This window comes from Catharus ustulatus, chromosome 4, assembly GCF_009819885.2.
Source record: "Catharus ustulatus isolate bCatUst1 chromosome 4, bCatUst1.pri.v2, whole genome shotgun sequence".
In the NCBI taxonomy this organism is placed as follows: domain Eukaryota; kingdom Metazoa; phylum Chordata; class Aves; order Passeriformes; family Turdidae; genus Catharus; species Catharus ustulatus.
The window spans coordinates 70,375,263-70,396,179 of NC_046224.1; the positions used below are offsets into that span (position 1 = coordinate 70,375,263).

At 45.1% G+C, this 20,917-nt stretch overlaps 1 protein-coding gene across 6 annotated transcripts; it reads right to left on the reverse strand.

The window, feature by feature from the left end:
* Nucleotides 1-15: 15 nt before the first annotated feature.
* On the reverse strand, nt 16-20,869 carry LOC116995741 (cystine/glutamate transporter-like). Of its 6 annotated transcripts, none has more exons than XM_033058672.2 (15): nt 19,011-19,170; nt 18,069-18,335; nt 17,192-17,270; nt 16,059-16,323; nt 12,971-13,097; nt 12,107-12,222; nt 11,337-11,462; nt 9,042-9,141; nt 8,907-8,951; nt 8,601-8,724; nt 8,159-8,262; nt 5,376-5,472; nt 4,452-4,601; nt 2,130-2,304; nt 16-1,328 (listed from the first exon to the last, which is right to left on the reverse strand). In XM_033058672.2, exons 4-15 carry the CDS (start codon nt 16,249-16,251, stop codon nt 1,264-1,266), a joined length of 1,422 nt encoding a protein of 473 aa, XP_032914563.1. In that variant the 5' UTR covers nt 16,252-16,323; nt 17,192-17,270; nt 18,069-18,335; nt 19,011-19,170; the 3' UTR covers nt 16-1,263. The 6 variants fall into 6 exon arrangements, with proteins under 6 accessions (XP_032914563.1, XP_032914562.1, XP_032914566.1 ...); XM_033058671.2 differs by having other exon boundaries at nt 17,192-17,308; XM_033058675.2 differs by lacking the exon at nt 19,011-19,170 and adding an exon at nt 20,813-20,869 and having other exon boundaries at nt 17,192-18,335.
* Between the last annotated feature and the right edge of the window lie 48 nt (nt 20,870-20,917).

The window sequence follows — 20,917 nt, forward strand, 5'->3', positions numbered from 1 at the left end:
TTTCAGTACATTGCATTGGATTTGCAAATAGTACTTTGTTTTTATTTTAAGTATATAAATGTTTGATACAAAGGATTAAAAAATTCTCCACATTCTGCTGTTCCTCTTTCCAGCAGTCATTAGAGGAGTCTCAGCATGCTACTTCCCATCTTCTAGGAACCAATTAACAATTACGTGATTGTAAACAGCTAATTGGTGTTTTATCTGGACATAACATTGCCACATTAATAATGTAAACCAAAGTAATCCAATAATGGAAACCTTTCTTATGCCATTAGTTCAAATGAGCATTTATGGATTAAATCAGCAAGTCATGTGCAACTGCCAAGTTAAAGCTTGGACGTGAAGTCACTCATGTCTTCTTACAGCACCAAAAGAAGTAAGAATTCAGGAATGTGCCCAAGTCTCATCAGTGGTCCTGTCTAATTAAAGGAGGAATTGTATTTCACTGGAGCTAGGCCAAATTCTGAGTTTTCAACTTCACTGATGTGGAGTGGGTCTGGGAAGTTGGGGGGAGGGACCAGGATCCATTCTGTCATATTCTAATTGATATTTTTTTTTTTAATGCATTTGTACATTTTAAAATGTTATTTCAGAAAAGTAGAATTCAAAGTTGAAAGATTATTTCAAAGCTGAAAAACCTCATTGTCCTTATATAAAAATCAAAGCAAAACATTCTGACTTTACTTTGTTAATACCTGAATTTCAAATATCTTCTCATTAGCTCAATCTGCACTTTCTGGTGAATAAAATTTTATCCCCCTGCATTCCCCTTTCCAATTCATCTGCCTTATCTCTAATTTTCTTTCCCCAACTATTCCCCTTGTCCACAACAAGGCTACTAGACTGGTTCTGTTTGAAATTTGCATTGGCTTCCATACATTGGATTCTAAGTTCTGCAACATGCCCACTTCCTCCTCTTGCCAAGCTAGGAAAACAAAATATTGTCTCTGTACACACACACTCAATTTTACTCAGGACTGGGCTAGGCTGCAAAATTAGGATCTTGGTTTCAAAGGCACTCCACAGGCAAAGAAAGCTCATTTCAGAGAACTGGTTTGCTCTTCTGAAAAAAAAGAAAAGGGCAGGAACAGATCCCGATTGGCAAGCTCAGGAGCACTTGCAGCAAGGTTTTGGCTCAGAGTTGTCCTCAGTTGCACTGACTAAAAAGAATAAAAGCATGGCCTGCTTTTGGTAGGATCAAAGGTGTCAAAAATGCTCTAAGTACATTTTTATTGTCTTCTGTGAGTCCTGATGGTTTTCTCAGTAAGTCTTGATTTCTTGTTGGACAACTTCCAGCAGTAACTGTAGTTTGTGTGTAAGGAAATCTGAAAGGGTGGGAAAAAAGGAAGGAAACTTAGTCCAGAGGAAATCCTGAGATATTGCTGTAAAACAGAGCATCAGCACTGATAGCTGGAGCACTTTATGTTGGCAGATCACTGTATCTGTTTGCTTTCTCTATGTTTTCTTCTATTCAGTGATTACTGATGCACCTCCATCCAATATCAAATCAAAAGAAGACTTGAAACAGAAATGACAAAATAAACTCAAACCTGGGCTTCCATTCCTGAAAAAACCCTTGTACCGCCATGCCTACACCCAAAGGAAATCTGTACTAGTCGCTGCATGGAGTGGAGATGTACTTCATCTCCATGGCTTCATTCGTGTCCAAATCATCCTGGCCTCTTCCCCAAGCTGACAGACCTTCTCCTACCAGTCCTCTCCCCAGCCTTTCAGCACTAAGTTTGTAATGGAGTTACAGCATCTGCCTGTAGTCTCTCCATCCTAACTTTTCATCTTTTTGCTCCATGTCAGACAAATTTGAGCCAGAGCTGGTGATCCCAAAGACATGATAACGTTTAGTGGGTGCCAGGGCTGGGGTGGGAAAGTGACCCTCCCTGTTCCCCCTTTTTGTAGACCTCAGCCTTGTCTTTGTTAAAATAAATTTGGCTGTGGAGTCTGTGCCTTGGGAAAGGCATCAGAGTGGTGCCAGGGGTCATGAGTTAGGTTTCATGAGGTCTGTTGGTAAAGGAGCAATTTGCATCAGAGACAAGCCCTGGGAACAAACCAACATCCCAACCCTTGAGTCTGTTTAGGTCCACAGTGCTGGAAGTCCAGTGCATACTTACAAAAGAGGTTGCGGCAGCGGTCTGACATCTGCCTGCGAATTATGAGGTAGTAGACTGGAAAACCACTCAAAACCATGGTGCACCCAATGCTAATGCTCACAGGGTCTGAGTAGAAAGACATTGCCACTGTGAAGAGGCAAATGATGGTAAAAGAGACAGGAACAAACAGGGGAACCTGGGGAAAAGAGCACAGAAGACTATCAGGGAAAACTGGTGACAGTGCCAGACTCTGTATGTGCCAGCACACACTGTATTCACTTCTCCATCCAAAGAAAATGAGAAGAATCATATCCTGTCCTGCAGAACATTTCTGTACAATCAGACTGCAAACAATTGCATCAGCTTCAGTGTGCCCTGTGAGGTACATACCTCCTGTATTCATGTGCACCAAAATCTAAACCTCACTTGCAAGTGGAAGCCAAGCAGGAGAAACCACCTACACCCCACAGTCTGTGAATGCCCTGCATGCACACATACCTACTTGCCACCTAAGGCAAGTGCTGAGGGAAAATCTGAAGCCAAGAAAGAAGTGAATCAAACTGTTCTTTGCTTATAAAACACGTGTTGGCCTGCTTCCAGTTCACCTGAGACTTCTGGTGACTAACCCAAGACAAACCAGATTCCCTATTCCTATCTCTGCAGTACATGCAGCTTCAGTAACACCATGGTGAAAATCAAAGCAGCACTCAGCACTTCAGCCATAGCCTATTGGGTGAGCCAATTCATCTGAGTTGTTTGGAGAGCAAATAGGAAGACTGCAATAAATAATAAAACTGTGAAACACTCGCTCTGTCTCTGGATCCAAACTCAGCCAAGTAACTCCTTGCCATGGTTGATGGAATGAAGGAGCAGCTCTCATGTAGGGTGACAATCTTTACAAGTAATAAAGATGCTCAGCATGCCAAGTTGGAAGAGATGAGCTGCTCTAGGTATGGCAGTCATCCAGCCATCAAACTTAGGTACTCTTGTCTTTCCAGCCAGAGCATCCCCTGCCAGCCACTCCTACACACACACACTGCACATCTGCTTGAGAGGTGAGCGAGCAGACTCATCCCTCCTCCTCTTCCTTCCCGGTGTTTTCTCACCATTTTTAACTCAAAATGCTGCAGAGAGGGGAAGTTGTCACACGTGTGCCAGGCTTTGTTCTGCACGGGCAGCGGCCGGGGATGGCTCGGGTGCGGCCGCTAGAGCGCAGCACGCACCCGCGCATCCCTTCCATCCCGCACAGAGCTGATAAAAACCAGGGAAAACGCGGGGAAAAGCAGCCCAACTGACCAAAAGGCCACTATTTACCTCCCTCGTTTAATCAGCATTTAGGAGCCACTAAACTTCTGAATCTGTCTGAAGAAAACCAAAATCTCAGCATCTGAAACCATCAGCAGTGCCACCCGTTAATAAATCTCCCCTGAGAAGCTTGGTTTGAAATAAAAACTAAAGACTTATTTAGTTTGGTTCTGAGAGAATACACGAGTGCAGCCAGCCAACAAACTGGGAAGCCTCAAGGGCTCTGGTAAATGCAAGGACCAAGAAGAAAAATTACCCCAAACTTTGCAGGAGGATGCGCTCTGCTCATGGAGAGCCCCTGTGAGCTGTGGGAGGTGTTTCTGTCCCCTGAATTCCTTACTGCCCAGCAGCCTCTCTCTTCCCCAGGAGCTGCTGGCTGGGGGCTCCACGCAGGGTGACCAGAGTCAGGAACAATCTGTGCCTGCCTCGAGCACCGCCCCAATCTAATTAATGCCTTCTGCACATGATCCAGCAGTGGGAATGGTGCCCAAGCACGGGAAAGCTGCTCCAGCATCCCCTGCTGACATGAGGGGGATCCCAGCACCCAGCAGAGTGGGAAAGACCACAAGAGGGGCCCAGTGCTTTACACAAGACAATATTTCAGTAGCAGCAGATGATTCCTCCCAAGTCAGGTTTGCTCCTTTTTCCCCAAGCCTGACACCTTGTTGCTTCTCAGCTAGAGCTAAGACTTAACTTACCACTGAAATAACATCCAGGCAAGAGGCCCTTCTTGTAGCCCACGAGAGATCAGCGAGATCTGCTCTCTGCACATCTCCCAGTTCCAAGCCTGACACTTTGTCCCCTGTAGCAACCACTCTTCTAACAGATGCATCTGGTGACTCCATGTAGAGCTGGTTTTATAGGATCTACAACATCTGGCTATTTGGGCACATCAACCCATTTCAGGAGCTCCCAAAATGCATTACTGAAACGCCTTAGAGCCTAAAGGCAGCCGTGGCCATGAAATGGTGTAATGATTAGCAAACCAAAGAGAGGAATGAGAGGAATGAGAGGCCTGCACACTGCTGGCTGCATTACCTTGAAGGGGCTGCGCAGTTCCGGGTGGCGGTGGCGATGCACGATGAGCCCGAGGGTGGCTAATCCTATGAAGAGCCATCGGGAAAAGCTGAAGAAGTTCAGGAGATGGTAAATGTCTCCAATGCACACCATGGCAGTGACCAAAGGGAACTGAGCATTGTGAACACAAAATAGAGTCGTTAAAGCCATGGATCACCCCCTCCAATCCCCCTGCAACTGCTTCACAGCCCCAACATTTTGGAGGTCAGAGAGTTTTACAAAACAGTGGCACAGACTGAAGGCAAAATACCTAAAGGCCATGTTCTGCAGTGCTACAGAAAAGAGTGATCATTTCAAGCTCAGCAGCATCTTGGATGTCTCATGTCCAAGCCAGGACAATTAAAACATGCATGATCCAAAAGCCTGCACTGCTGGTACCCAGGCTATCTACAATGACATCTGCTAAGTTTTTAGTAGGTCAGCCAAGCTGCAACAGGCACAACAGCACAGTTGGGATGGAGCTGGGCTATAAAAAAAGCCCTGAACAAACCAAAACAAGAGACCAGACCATCTCTACGAATGCGCATTCCCTGCATTTCCACCACACCTGGGAGTTTCCAATTTCCAAATAGCCAAAGCTCGGCAGAGCTGTTTTTGTAAGGCAATATCAAGCAGTACCTGTGGCAGATGGTAGGAACTGTACTCTTAAAAAAGGTGTCTAATGTTATAAGGCAGGGATCTCAAGGCTGTACATTTGGACACCACTGCTGGCTCAAGGGGATTTAATACTTTGCAGCCATTTCCTGCATCCTGCCTTCTTTATTTTTCAGGGGGTAATTGAAAAAGTCTCAACACCCTTTAAAATTCCTTAGTTTATCCAGTCCTTGTGAGAAAGCCAGGACAGCAAAAGAGCAGAGCATGTCACACACAGCCAGATCTCCTTACCATTAACATGACAGCAGGAAGGGGGGTGTGCCTTCGAATGTGGATCATGGAGAAGAGAGGAGGCCACTGCCCTTCCCTGGAAGCCACAAACAGAGTCCTAGGAAAAGACAGGGAGCCCTGCACATTAATATCCTGCATCCACATTAGAAATGAGCTCAGTCACTGGACTGACGCGAGGCATCAAGGCACCCACTCCCTTCCCCAGCACAAGTCTGCCATTCAAGTTCTGCCTTTAGCTGCACTTCCATAGAAAGTTTGGTTTGGGTTGCAAACAGCCCTCCTGCCATGGGCAGGGACAGCTCACACTAGACCAAGTTGCTCAGAGCTCATTTAGGGGACATTTGGAAGAAAACCCCAAGGCTGAGTTCCCACAGCTCTCCCAACACCAGTTCAGAGCGGTTCAGAGCCCACCCTCAGAACCACCGGCAGGGTCTCCTTGGGAGCCTCATTAGCAGAGACCTTTGGGCAAGTCCAAAGTGACCATGAATGAGCTCAGTCTGGAAAGAGGAGTAAGAAACTATCTTGCCATCAAAAAAGGAATTGATCTTTCCAGTGAAAAGGAAACTTCAATCTTTTATAAGAGAAACCGGTGAGTTTATGAAAGGGGATTGTCAGCTTTAAAGCCTATATTCTTATATGAACATATACAGAAAAAATAAAGTACAGTAATTTCACGATTATAAGCCGCACTGAATATAAGCCGCACTTCTGGGTTTCAGCAACTTTTTGTTTCTTTGTCCATATATAAGCCGCACCTGATTATAAGCCGCATGTTACAATACAGAGTGTGATAAAAGGTATCTGTTCTATCACCATCTGTTGAGGGTGGGGGCAGTGATCCTTATCTCAATGGCAGATAATCTGCTAATGGGCCATCCATTAAAACCAGGCAGGGCATTGTTCTTTATCTTTTCACAACCCATCCTTCCTCCAGGGAGTCATTGTCTGCTAATGGCCCATTGAGTCCCACTGTGTGACTGATAAAATTACTGCATCCCATTGGAAGCTGCTCCAGCCAGGGGGAAGAGCCCAACATTTCTTACCAAGATAAAAACAGAGGTTTTGGGACACTAAGGGAGCCCCTTTCTCCACTGGACTCCAGAGGAAAACCGGATTTCTCCACATCACCACTGGAGCTCCGGAGGGAAACTGCACCTTGTACAGGAGCACTGCTCCAACTGAATCACATCTGTCACTGCAGGAGGATGCAGCCACCATGGAATGGGACTGCTACCAACACCCTGCCTGACAGGGTGTCAGGTTGGACTCTGACTTTGTCAGGGTTTGGAGTTTGTTTCTTTGTAGTACTGTATTTCTATTTTGATTTCCCTAGAAAAGAACTGTTATTCCTAATTCCCATATTTTTGCCTGAAAGCCCCTTGATTTCCAAATTATAATAATTTGGAGAGAGGGGGTTTACATTCTCCATTTCAAAGAGAAGTTCCTGCCTTTCTCAGCAGACACCTGTCCTCCAAACTAAAACAGCAACTTTTTGTTCTTTGTCCATAGATAAGCCGCACCTGATTATAAGCCGCACTTTGGGTTTGGACCAAAATTTTAGTCAAAATGGTGCGGCTTATAATCGTGAAATTACTGTACAATCTCCTCAAATGACAGATGACTTCCAATCCTCTGGTTGGAAAACAGTTTGTCATACTGCCAAGAGACCAGCTTCACACAAGAACAGCTACAAAATGAGAGCAGAGAGTTCCTTGCTTGCATCCCTCCTTTGACTCATGAAAGAGCAATTAGGGAGAAAACAATCACATCCAATTTTATAAATTTAATATCCTCAAACAAACCATGCCAGAGCATCAGCTGGGTTGAAGCAGGGCCCCAAGCAGCTGGGGCACAAGTGTACAACTGGTTTTATGGCTGTCTCTGTGGCTTTGCAGGGGTGTGGCTGGCAGGCAGCCAGGGAGGCCCCATCAGTGTTTATATGGACTTGCTGCAGTGATTATGTTAATGATGCCAGGATGGGGGAGAGAAGGTCAACAGGGGACACGAAGAACCTCTGTGCTGTCCAGAGACTTCTCATCCTCAAAGAAAAACCATTATCTAGAGCAGCTAATGGGAAGGATTCTCCACACCTGTGTTTAATACAGGGCTTCAGGGTGGTGGATCAGATAATCCATTAGCTTTCAGGCTGTGAAGCATTCCTTTCAGATCAACTGATTTTTCCCTGTGCAATCAAAGCTGTGAAGCAGAACCAATGGCAGAGAGTTTGCTCAGCTCCACAGGACCAGCACAACATACTTCTTCATAAGGTCTGTCCTCCTCTCCAGCTCCAAGGCTCCATGGGAATAGCCCATCACAATGACATTTCACTGACTTCAAAGCAAAGTCCTCAAGGGAGAGTTTGCCTAGAGAGCCTCACAACAGAGGGACCCCATGCCCTGCAGCAGCACAGCTGGGTGAACCCAGTGAGAGAAGTCTCACTGAGCAGCTGCCAACATCAACAAAGCCTTTAGTTCCCCAGAAACATTGACATTTCACTTTTAAACTGGGGATTTAAACTGAAGGGTAGGGGAGAAGACAAAAATCTTTCTTTGTGACCAGTCCTGGGTACCAAAGTCTGGACCTGGTCAGAAATAGGAAAAGTAGAGTCTTGGCCAAAAGGGACCATCTTGTATCTGGCAACCTGGGAGTCAGAAGCCTTATTTTTTTCACAAGAGTGGCTAAAATGACACTGTGTGGGTGTGTAGTTGGGTAATTGCACAGGTTGGTGATGTTTCCCTCTGATTCAGTGAGCCAAAAGCATAATAGAGCCTTAGGGATGTCACCTTGAAAATGTGAAGATGCCTCCATTCATGGTTCCAAAGCAGGACAGTGCAACAAGGACAGGGACCACAGAGATCAGGCTTTTGAAGGCTCTCTGCACAAAGCTCTGGGGGAAGAGCAAACGTGACTTTAGGGAACATGTGGTGATCTCTAGGTTAGGTGACATCAGGGTCAAAAAAACAAGAAAACTTCTTCCATTGAAGGAGTAATATAGAGGTCATAAATCTCACCTTTTCTACTGTCATCTGTGGGTTGTTTCTCATTATTTTTTAGGCACAATTTTTTAGGAAGAATTTACTGGACAAGAAGAATTTACTGTTGCCCAGTAATCCAGAGAAATTACAAAGCAATAAAGCATTTTATAGGAAAACCATCTCTGAAAGACTTGCCATGAGCACAGCATAAGCTGGCCACACTGAGGACACAACAGCAATGACAACTCACCACGGCCACAGCAGGAGAAGCCAGAACATCTTGTGTTCCCAGGACTGTGTAATAGGAGACGTTGGTGAGCATGTACCCCACAATTACCGTGATCACAGACACGATGACAGCCAGGGGGATGTTTCTACAAGGAAGAGGAACACACACACACAGAACAAGCTGCTATCCCTTGTTATGCCCAGTATTAGTGCAGATTTTATCTGTCGGTACAATTGATTGCAGTCAGGTGAGCCCACAAACTCATTCCTCCTGTACTGCACTTGGGAAAGCTGCTGGAAACCCAGGGCAGCTTCCTCCCAGCCTTACCGTTCAGGTTTGACCAACTCTTCACGCACAAAGCTGGTCTGAAACCTGCACATGGGAAGAGATGGGGTGAGAGTCTGAGTGTGAGAGTGTGAGCAGCCGTGTGCTGCCCCTGCAGTGCCCTCCCAGCGCACCTACCAGCCGGAGTATGCGAACATGCCTGCATAGAAAGCCAGGGGGAGCTTATCCAGAACCAGCGACTGCCTGTCAAAAGCATCCTGGAAGTTCTCGGTGTGCCCTGCAGAGGAGATAGACAGCAGGCACAGAGCAGGAAAATGTCAGAGACAGGCTTCCTTCCCTCTTCCTTCCTTCCCTTGTACCTCTTGCCCAGTCCTGGGAGGAGAGTTTGTGATTTCCTTGGAGCAGGGTATTCAAATCCATTTTATTGCTTTAATTTCAATGATATGTTTGCTTTCCTACAGTGACATTTAAAAAACCCAAATCTCTCCCTCGTCCAGCCATGGTAGGCTGTCCTCTCCTTTCTTTAGGCCCAAAATCAAGTTGTTGGATTGACCCCCCTGTTCCATCCCAGCCCCCTCAGCAGCTGGACACACACTGCCCTTTGATGTGGTGCAGCCAGCGAGACAGCTAACTCAGCTCTCACTGTGCTCTCTCCTGTTCCTGCTGCTGGAGCACTGACCCCAGCCCTGTGCTGGCCAGAGCATGGGAACCAGCCTGGAGGAGGGGATGGGAGCAGGGATCTGCCAGTCTGACCCTCCACCATTCACCCACAGGAAAAGGCACAGAGGGCAAAGCAAATAAAATTTTCCAAGTTTAGGTGTCTCAGCTATTTACTAACTCTCCTATGTTTCCTTCAAGCTTGAAATAACAAAACAGCACTTAACACCAAAAAAAAAAAATCCAGGTCAGGATTTTCTCTAAATAAAAAAAAAATAAAAATTAGGAAAGAGAGAAGTGCTGACTGGCCTCTCATTCGAACACAGTCAAAAGGAATTGCATTCCCAACATTTTCAAATCCATTTGGTTCCACATCTATGTTAAATTTTCCATAATAAACTCCCGTTAAGAGGTGAGAAGCTTGCCTAGTTGGGCTTCACCAGGCAAGGTGTGGCATGGCATGGAACACATGGAGAAAGTCAGGCCACTTCTGTGGAGGTGCTTCTGCAACAAGTTCAGTGACAAGATTTGGGCACTTGGGTTTGAAACACTGGCCCAACAAGTCTCTAATATAAGCCTGAGCCAAAGAGAAGGTAATGGCAGAGGAAAGGGCAGAAGTGCAATCAAAAAAAAAAGAACAGCACAAGGCAAAGGAATCAGGCAAAACTATAAAGCACAAAACTGATTTTTAAGCACAAAAAGGAACAAAATAAGTCGATTTGAAAACAGGTTTGAAGAAAACTAATTCAAAATATAGGAGTAGGCTTATTGGGGTACTTTTTTTATGTTCTAAAATGATGGCTGGTAAGTGATGGTGCATGAAAAGGATTTATTGCCTGCAATGCATTAATGAGCAATTTGCAGTCCCCTGTGAGTCACATTAAATCCAACCTGTCACACTGGAGTCTGTCAGTGAATTCTCCCTCCAGATGTCACCGCACTTATCCTCCCCACCAGAGGAGGGGAGCCAGGGCTCCAGACTGTCATTTGAAGGCATTCCTAACAATAATGGCTCGGGATTCCTAGCTGCAGGGCACTCCTTTAGTTCAGCCAGCCAGCCCAAGGGGAGCTTTGCATGTTCAAAGGAGCCAGCTCCAGGCATCAGAAAGAAACATGAACACGGAGCCCATTGCCTGTAGTGTTTTCTCTGCAGAAGGTAATAGCATGAAGAGGGAGCAGGCTTCATCCCTTGAGTGGGAATGCCTTGGGCTTTCCTATAAACTGAGGCTTGGATTGAAGCCAGTGCTCTTGTATTGGGAGGGTTTTTCTCCCCCACTCAGCACGTGTGCTGCGGTTTCAATTAAAATCACCACATTGTGGGCATGGAATCCTGCACCAAGCTCACTGTAAATTCACTGAATTACCACCCATCTCGATCTGGAGGTAAAAAGCATCAGCTTATGCCACAGAAGGGTTAGAGATGCCATTACCAGGGCTCAGCTGTGACTGGCACAGGGGTTGCTGTCACATATCCTAAATGTCCATCGAATATGTGCTGCTTCAGAAATATTCTGAGCTACGCTGGAATTAGGCAAGTCTGACTCCAAAGAAAGACCATCTGCAGAGAAAGGTGCCTGTATGACCCTGGGTAGCATCATCCACTGGCACTAAGACCCACAAACCTTTGGAGAAAGCACCACCCAGCCAGGTGCATCAGCCCAGTGCAGTGATGCAGCTTGTGCCGGTCTCAGCTCCCAGCTAATCCAGATCTGGCACATGGACAGAGAAAGCTCCTGCCAGCTGGGTGAGCACCACACTTGTCATTTGGGACTGATAAAAGCCATGACGGGGTGCACTTCGAGCAGAAACACCTACCCTGGGCCAGAAGCATCATCCCTGGCACGATGATGAGTGCAAGAGCCAGGAGTTTGACAACGGAGAGAGCCGTCTGCAGCCGCGCGCTCCAGGTGACGCTCCAGGAATTGAGGGTGAGGACCATGTCTGGAGAGAAAACCACACTGCTACAGCTGCAGCCTGTGCTCAACACACACAGGGAAAAATACAGCAGCTCTCCCTGCCCTGAGGATGCTGGGGGAAGGCTGCATCTTTGTGCCTGGGGTGAGAGATGGCAGAAAACATTGGCGAGGTCCAGCACACAGTGTTTAAAGAGGGAGCTGACTTAAAAGGGGGCAGGATTCTGGTTCCTGCTGGGTGATCCACACCTGCCTGTAGGAAAGGTGTGGGACGTCTCAGCAGCCTATTCCACAGCATCTCCTGTGCCAGTCCACACCAGTCTGGAGCAGGCAGGACAGCCTCACAGGCTGGATGCACCAGGAGAGGAGTCCAAAACCACAAGTCTTACACCTACAACTCATGGGGCTTTTGCGCAATTACACAGAGATTTTCTGCTCCCACACCTGGCAAAATCCCCCTACCTAGGGCTCCAGCTGATCAACAGGGAGGCCCATTCCCCTTCCTTTAGAATATGGTGGCCCAATACCGCCTTGAATCAGAGCTTTTTCATTACCTGAGGAGGCAAGACAAGACCCTTATCCCACAGCTGTCCCAGGAAATAACACCCCATAAGTGGTTCTGTCTAGGGCAGAGAGGCCAGGATGGACAATCCCAGAAGTGTTAGTACTCACAGTAGCCCATGAGAGACACAAGCTTCACTGCAGGGACAGGGGCAGCACAGGGGGCAAAGAATGGCTCCAGCATGTAGCGTCCAAATGCCAGGGAAACCACAGCACTGTTGGCAGGCCTGGAGTGGGGAGGAACCAAGCACAAACTGCCCTGAGGATGGCTGAAAAATAACATGAGGTAAAACTGCCCAAAACTTGGGAAGGGGAGCAAGATTCCCTGCCTGGCTTAATCCTCTCCCCCATGCAGATGGTGAATTGCCATTGAGTTTTTCTTGTAGGTTTTTCTCAGTAAATGGGTTAAAAACCACATGCTGCAAAATGATTAATTTCCAACTTGAAAGCAAAAGTTGAGCTTAATCATACTGAGCAATGCAAGTGTAGTTCATATGTTCTGCTTCATCTAAGCTTACATGAAGGATACAGGTTATTGAGAGGTGAGGACTTCCTTTTTAATGTTAAAAAGAAGAAGTAGTCCACAATTTTATTAATTATTTAACTTGGGGCTAAGCCAGGAAGTTGTCTCCACTTTCCAAATCTGGAGAAACCAAAGAAGTTTCACACTGGAAACAGAAGATCTGAAAGAAATCTGGCATCTATTATCAGTCTCAGATATACCACAGCTCTTGGGGAATACAAACTGCCAGGGGAAAAGAGAGCTATTCTTCAAGTACAGAACACATTTAACATTTGTAACTATTTCCACATTACATCATCTTCCTTTTATCCCTGAAAAATCCTTAAAACTCATCCCACTTGTTTCTACTTTTTCCTTTTCAAGCTGCTTGGATTGTTACCTGGCACCATAACTTTTGGTATTTTAAATTATCACTGCATCCAGGAAGAGGCAAGCAAACCCAGATCTCTTACCTGATAGCAAAAAACTCCGCCCACAGGAATAAGAAGCTTGGCAGAGGCCCTAGAGTCTCCAAAATGTAGATATAATGTCCTCCAGACTTGGTGATTCTTGTTCCAAGCTCTGCATAACTCAAGGCACCTGGAAAAGTTCAGGTAGAAATGTACCAAGTAAATAATCCCAGGGATTTTCCCTTTTCTGTGTGATTCTTCAGGAATTGAACAAACCCATTTAAAATAAGTAGTGAATGAAAGCAAGAAATAGAGGTTTAACAGAACCACTTTCCCCTATTTTTGTGCACTACCGTGGTTTGAAGTAGGTAGTAATTTCACGATTATAAGTCGCACCTGATTATAAGCCCCATGTTACAATACAGAGTGTGATAAAAGGTATCTGTTCTATCACCATCTGTTGAGGGTGGGGGCAGTGATCCTTATCTCAATGGCAGATATTCTGCTAATGGGCCATCCATTGAAACCAGGCAGGGCATTGTTCTTTATCTTTTCACAACCCATCCTTCCTCCAGCCAGTCATTTTCTGCTCATGGCCATTGAGTCCCACTGTGGCACTGATAAAATTACTGCATCCCATTGGGAGTTGCTCCAGCCAGGGGGAAGAGCCCAACATTTCTTACCAAGATAAAAACAGAGGTTTTGGGACACTAAGGGAGCCCCTTTCTCCACTGGATTCCAGGGGAAAACCGGATTTCTCCACATCACCACTGGAGCTCCGGAGGGAAACTGCACCTTGTACAGGAGCACTGCTCCAACTGAATCACATCTGTCACTGCAGGAGGATGCAGCCACCATTTAATGGGACTGCTACCAACACCCTGCCTGATGGGGTGTCAGGTTGTACTCTGACTTTGTCAGGGTTTGGAGTTTGTTTCTTTGTAGTACTGCATTTCTATTTTAATTTCCCTAGAAAAGAACTGTTATTCCTAATTCCCATATTTTTGCCTGAGAGCCCCTTGATTTCAAAATTATAATAATTTGGAGGGAGGGGGTTTACATTCTCCATTTCAAAGAGAAGTTCCTGCCTTTCTCAGCAGACACCTGTCCTCCAAACTAAAACAGCAACTTTTTGTTCTTTGTCCATATATAAGCTGCACCTGATTATAAGCCGCACTTTGGGTTCGGACCAAAATTTTAGTCAAAATGGTGCGGCTTATAATCGTGAAATTACTGTAATTGGCTTACCTGTCAGGTGGAAAGAAATTCTCTATTTTTTGGTTAATGTTACAACATTTCCATGGAAGCTCTGAAGAAGGGTGTGTGATAGAAATGCTGCACAGATCTACAAGAGGCTTTCTTTGAAAGATACCCTGGGTTCTTGCTTCTCCTCACAGACTGGTGAAATGGTGCTTACAAAGCAGCTACAGCAGCTCAGCCACAAGCCATGGCAGAACTGGTCATTCCAATCATATTTTTGGTCCCAGGCCACATTCTTGTGTCCTTATCTTGCATCTTCACATAAATCCCTTCCCTCCCTTGGATCCAGTGGTGACAGGGCCATGCCTCCAAGTCCCATGGCAATCATGCCATATTCAGGTCATGCAGGATGGTGACAACCTCACTGTTTCCTGCCTCCCTGGTGGAAAATTTGTGCAGAACTCCTGCCCAAAGCACCAAATATAGCCAGACAGCTCACCTCCTTTATTCCAGTGGGTCCCTTGAAATGCTTCAAGCATGCACACAAGTACTCATGCAATGGGACTTGTATATATGCCCCACTCCAAAGAAAAAGAAGAAAAACATAAAAGAAAGCAGGCCTTTTAAATATACTGCAAAAAAGCGTCAGAGAAATGACCAGGGGAGGTCATCAAGCTGCTATAAGGAAAGAACAAACCAACAAATCCAGCTACAAAATGCAATCACTTGATAAAGAGGCTCCCAAGGCCCTCCCAGCAGAGTGTATCAAAGGATGCTGGAGAGGGAGGAACCTTTGCAAGTGATTGCATACATACATTACACACACATTATCATTTACTGCTCTCCTTGGTTAAAAGAAACACCCTGCTCCCATTATATTGTCAGCTTTTCTTTAAGCAGAAGTTTATGATGCACCAAACAACCACACAAAGGTCGCAATGTGAAATATTGGTACACATATGCTAAGAGCAGGAACAGCTTGTTGCCTAATTAACAATTGAATGCCTCAATTTCTAAACTTGCATGGACATGCCACAGTGTCAAAGTGAATTTTTTTTTTTCATATGGGGTAATTCTCCTTTCTTGTTTTTTTTTGTTTGGTTTGGTTTTTTGCTTCATGTTGTTATTGTTGTTGTTGTTTTTTTAGTAAGTTACAGCAGAAGAAGAATGTTAAGGTCACCCACTGTAATAAGCATCAGATTTCTCTCCTGGGCTGGGAGAACTTGCAATTGCCCTAACAGCACCTTTAGAGAGTTTCTGAGATGGTGATTTTATACAGTTAATGAAAGAAAGCCACATTTTTTGTCCACTGTAACTTATAAGAGCTATGTTATTTCAAAAGAACTAGAATGAAACTGTCATCAAAAAAGACAGCCTTTTATGAGAAAAGACTGGTGTTAAATGGCAGAAATCAAGCCAATAGTAACACACAAAGTGAGGCAGCATCAGACACAGCCACACCATTTCTTACAGACACCCAGCACCACCCTGGGCTGGTGCATACCCTGCAGTCTCCAGGAATTCTGCTCCAGAGCTATCATCTCTGACAGAAAGGGGGTCTCATGTGGCATACTGGGACTCTCCCATCCTACTCTCTTCACAGTGTCTGTGAAAAGCACAGCACAGCCCTCAGATTCCCTTTTAGGTGCCTGCATCTCCTTTCCACCTTACAGAAGGAGACCCCTCATTCTCTCCCAGCTTTCCTGGCACTGACCAGGCTGTCTCCATTTGCAGTCACTGTCACTCCCCTGCCCTGTACATGAATTGATATTCACAGACTATAAGTGCTGAAAGTTATTACCCCAAGGAAATAATTTGAACTAAAAACTCCTAGTGACCATCCCCTGCCCTCTTAAACCTTCAATGCAGTATGAACCAGGAATTTTAGGTTTATTCATCTCCCAGCTTTCCAAACATAAAAATGCCCAGGTGCTGAAGCAAAGGCACTCACCAAACATGGAGAGGAGCCCACAGGAGAACCAGACAACCAGGGAGAATCCCACACTGCCAGAGTTCTGCAGCACTCCCTTGGGGGAAATGAAGATGCCACTGCCAACCATGCTGCCGATGAGCAGCGAGAAAGCCCGCAGCAGAGTTATCTTCTTCCTCAGGAAGATTGCCTCTTCTTTCTTGTCTTTCCCCATGGTTTTCCTCTAATCACAGGGGAATGTCTCACATTCAGAAGCTGCAGTCTCCCAAGTGTCCTCAAGGCTCACCTGTAAGACAAGGAGTTAGGGATTCAAGGATCTGCTTTTCTGGACAAGTTTTGGTTTTTTTGTTTTTTTTCCCAGTAACTGGACAAGAGCTGTTGAATCTGTTCTGCTCAGCTGCAGGAAGGACCAGCCAAACCACAGATGCACAGAACCCCCCTGGTATCATCTCTCTCATCAGCACAGCTCCCAAGAGACACTTCAAGACTTTTCTGCTTCTTCTTCCAGGCAGCACAGAGCTTTACATATTGTATGCCAGCCACACCTCAGGATGATTCCCAGATTTGGCTTTGAGTAATGTCAGATTGCCCAGGCTGGAACTGACCAGCTTAGGGTTAATTTCATGGGATCTAATATGGGGATACATTGATTTCAGAAAACAGATTTCAACTGGCAGGGAACAGATTTAAAGTTGCCAACTAACAATCAATACCTTGAGAATCTCTGAGGTTAGAAAAACATTAAGCTGCATTAGTTGGTTCACAGAGAGGATTTAAACTTTTTTAACTTCCTATTCCCCCCTTGCTGAATGAACTAGCCCTGATTTTCTCATTAAGAGCTCTATTTTATCAGTGTATCTTAATACAGTGTCAAGCTTTTTGGCTTTCTAAGTATTGAAGAGTCAGGAGTAAGTACTGTTCACAATTGCAAGAGAGCTCAGTGATTACTAACAGACATGCCATTTCTTCTATTAATATAAAAAATTACTTGGTAATAACAGCAGCAGTGAAGTTTTTCCTAGAAAAGAAGGAACTTCAGACACTTCAGGGATCATGAGTTGATTCAGATTTAGTTTTCACAAACTGCAGCAACCTCCCACTTCCCCTCCTTGTCTCTATCACCCCTAAATGGACAACTTCACCAAGACACTCACCTTTTGCTTGGGCAGGAAAGACGAATTCAGGTCAGTTACTACAGCCTAATTTGCTGTAGCAAACTTGTCTGTAGTTTTCCTAATAGCAAGGTAGAAGTTTTACACTTGTAATTATCCCTGGTGGAGCAGGCAAGACAAGTCTGGAGTAGATAATTTGGCTCTTCTATGCACCACACATCCCAACAATGCTCACACACTCGGCTTCAGTGCTTTAATTGTCATTATTCTAACACAGCAAATTGCATTATGGTGAATATTTGCCCCAGCCCCATGGCTGTATATTATTGCAAAGTTACACTTTAGGTCAGACCCTATTTTATGGGTTTTTTGAATAATTCAGTAATTGCAGTGGTGTGCCCACGAGGAGACACTGGTCACCTCCAGAAGCAGAAATTGCTTTCTTTGTAGAGAGATAAAAATGCTCCCCTAAATTTAAAGGGGACAATTCTTGTTACCACTCACCCACAATATTTCTTTGCATGCCCTGTGTGAAGTCAGGGTAACCAAGGCCTTTTCTCCCCCATCCCCAGCTATTTTCCCACCTGGAAGCTGGGTTATCACTTTCTCTGCACACATATGACAAGCACATGCAGAAAAGCCCTTTCTCCTGCCAGCAGCATGAGCTGGTTTCTCTGAGACTGTGCCAAGCCTGCACAAGCCTCTTCTCAATCAAACCAGCCAAGTTTAGTTATTAAACCTCTAATGAGTCCCACAGGACCCCTTAAGGCTCAGATGGGTCCCATCAGCCTCGTCTGGTCTCACAGAGCTGCTCCTCAAAGTCCCAAAACCTCCCAGGACTGCTCTGGAAGAGCGGGGATAGACCCCTGGGAACCTCCCAACCCCTCAGCTGCAGTTCCCTCAGACACCAATGAATTACCTTGATGCTGAATACCAATATTGTCTGGTATTTCTCAGCTGAAATGAGACCCGCACAGCATTCATTTGCAGGGGTGAAACAGAGCTGGAAGCAAACTGAAGAGAGATGCTGTGCACAGCTAAAGCACTCTTTGGAGATAATTAAAAGTGCACTTATCTGTTTGGCTGGGTTTTAAACAAAGCAGGTGCATTTGCAGCCCATCAGACTCCCATTTCTGCTGGGATCCCGAAGCCGCAGAACACAGAACACAGCGTCTCTTTGCAGGCTCTGAAATCACACAGAGAGAGCAGGGGAGGAACAAAAAAGAGGAGAGATCAAATCAAATTTACAGACCAGGTTAATGATCCAAAGTAAACACCAAACTCCGTACTTCTGTCCCCATGCCCTTTTTTTTTTTTTTTTTTTAAATACTACTGCCATGCAAAAGTATGTCAAGATAAAGCAATCCAGTCCAGTACATTTGAGGACATGAAATGAATCAGTACTTGCTCCAGAAGTGGTTGAAGGAGGAGGAAAAAAAAGAGGAAAAGGGGAAAAAAATATAAAGAGTAACAGAAAGCTATTGAATAGAACTTCAAAGAGTCACCTAGCAGAGCCTACAGCCCAGAGAGACCATTCCTGCCTGCTCAGCTTTCCAGCTACATTCCAGCACCAGGCACATTAAAATTCAGGGATGTTAATCCTTGTGGCAATGCTTAAGAATATTCACAATGTGCTTAGCACAAAGGAAACAGCCAAAGCTGCTTTGACTTAGAGGACAGGCTCCAATCCTTGTCCCCAAATGCAGTACCTCTACATGAGAGAGATCATCAGCCAGCAGGGCTGAGAAAAACACTGCTCAAACCTATTTCACATCTCATCTCATACTGGCTCTTTCCTTCCTTGTTCTTCACTTGCACTGATTTTGTTGCTGGTTTGGGGTTTTTTAGCTGCTAATCTTACCTCACAATCGCTGGAGAGGGAGGAGACAGGCGTGAGGAGAGAATCATGTCTGTCACTCGTGGTGGTGAAGCCTCAGCCAAGAGCTGGACCCACTGTGCTCAGCACAGAGTGGATTTTACTCTGATAAAAAGCTAGTGAGATAAACAAGCAAGCTAGAAAAGGAGAGGAGGGAAGGCAGCATCACTCTCAGCAGGGAGCTGAGACCTAGAACAAGTGACCTTTCTCCTCACATCATGCAGGGAGCGGGTGGCATCCCTGGGAAAGCAGACCAGAGTCCCACTGCAGTGACCTACCCCTTAAAGAACACCCCAGCTGCTAGGGAATATCCCTAAATATTCACAGCTGTATTTTCTTTGCATCCTCAATCAGTATCATATAGCCAAGAACAGGTTAACCCCTTCCTTTTTGCACTGCAAAAGATGCAAGCATCAAACTATTCCTTGCAGTCTCACTACTTTTTTCTTTTTTGGTGCCAAAAATGTCACTCCACTTCAATGCCTACCACAAGGCACAGAATCTAACTAAATAAAATCAACAGTGAATGGGAGCTTTTTTATTCATGCATGAAAGTAACATAAATAAGCTTTAATGAGGCTGGTGGTGGTCTGTTCTGGGAACTCAATCAGAAAATCTATTTAGGAGACCTGACAGATGTTTGTTTATGGACCAAAATGAACACAAGAAACAGGCTGAAAGGACAAGACATGCAGCTCAACTTCTTTTCAGCATTCTACAGCTGGTTTGGCACCCTGAGTAAGAAACCAAAAAGGACAGTAGTTATTAAACCAGGCTCAGTCTTGCAGCCCCAGATGTAGTAATAAATCCATGCAATTGCCTTAGGTGTAAATGTAAAAATAATTTCCATCAGCTTCTCTTTTCTACAGAGTTTCACAAATATCATCTTGTGAACTGTCTATCAAAAGACTACTATTTCCTAACATTTCTGTCTTAATGAAATTTTTTTTTTTTGCCTTGACAGCAAAATTGCTCTTGGCTCAGGTCACAGCACTTTTACCATCTCATTTAGGCATTTCCAGTTATCCTTCAGACAGGGGGAATTTTTCTGGAAAACAGGCTAGTGCTGTGGTGAGCCTGGACCTCTTGATGATATGAGGAGGATCTTTTAATTAAAACTTAAAAGTCTTGAATCCACACTTCGGCTAAAAGCTGGACTAAACCAAGACCAAGGTTTTCAAGCAGCTAAATTCCTGTTGGCTTGAGAGTTCCTTGCTACCAAGACTTATTTTCTACACCAACTTGAAAATTCTTCATTATGAGCAGACATTACAAATGGAGATGCTTTATGACTGTAGTGCTGATTGATTTCCAGGATGCACAGATCATAAAACATCCTCTCACTTTTCTAGGCTTTCGACTGGAACTCTCCATTCAGCCACAAGGAACTTGCACTTCTCTGTATCCAGAACTGATTTCCCATTAATGTTGCTGTGCAGGAACATTTCATGAATATTTCTTCCGCACATGTTGCCAGTGACATGGAAAATACAAATCTGGAGAGATGCACACCTGATTAAAGAAGACTCCAATCTTCTTCTACAGCACCAGCTATTAAAGACTGTCAGAAAAATGTCAGCATTCTTGTAGGATGAACTGACATGATTCCTCTTTCTTACAAGCAGGAGCAGGGAATACCCAAGGCCCTTGCCTCCCAACCCATCAGATCCAAAGGAGCAGCAGCACCCAGAGCACATGAATCTTAGGAAAACAAAGAAACAAGACACTTAACAAGAGACTGTCTCACAGTTGTGTTTCCTGAGGCAAACATCTTGGCTTGACATTACCTCTAGTGGGGCACAGTGCAGGGAAGTGTCCTCAGGGCTTTGTTCTTTTGTGGACTGTCCTCCAAGTAGCAAGCTGTTTTCACTCTCCAGATCAGACCTCCTTCC

Excerpts from the sequence above, each read along its gene's own strand:
- LOC116995741 (XM_033058675.2), bottom strand. The coding sequence starts at position 16,251 with ATGGGGAAAGACAAGAAAGAAGAGGCAATCTTCCTGAGGAAGAAGATA. Across the intron at positions 8,263-8,600 it reads CTTCTCCTGCTGTGGCCGTG|AGCTTTGTGCAGAGAGCCTT; the intron begins GTGAGTTGTCAT and ends CTCTTCCCCCAG. Across the intron at positions 2,305-4,451 it reads AACTGCGCAGCCCCTTCAAG|GTTCCCCTGTTTGTTCCTGT; the intron begins GTAATGCAGCCA and ends TCTTTTCCCCAG.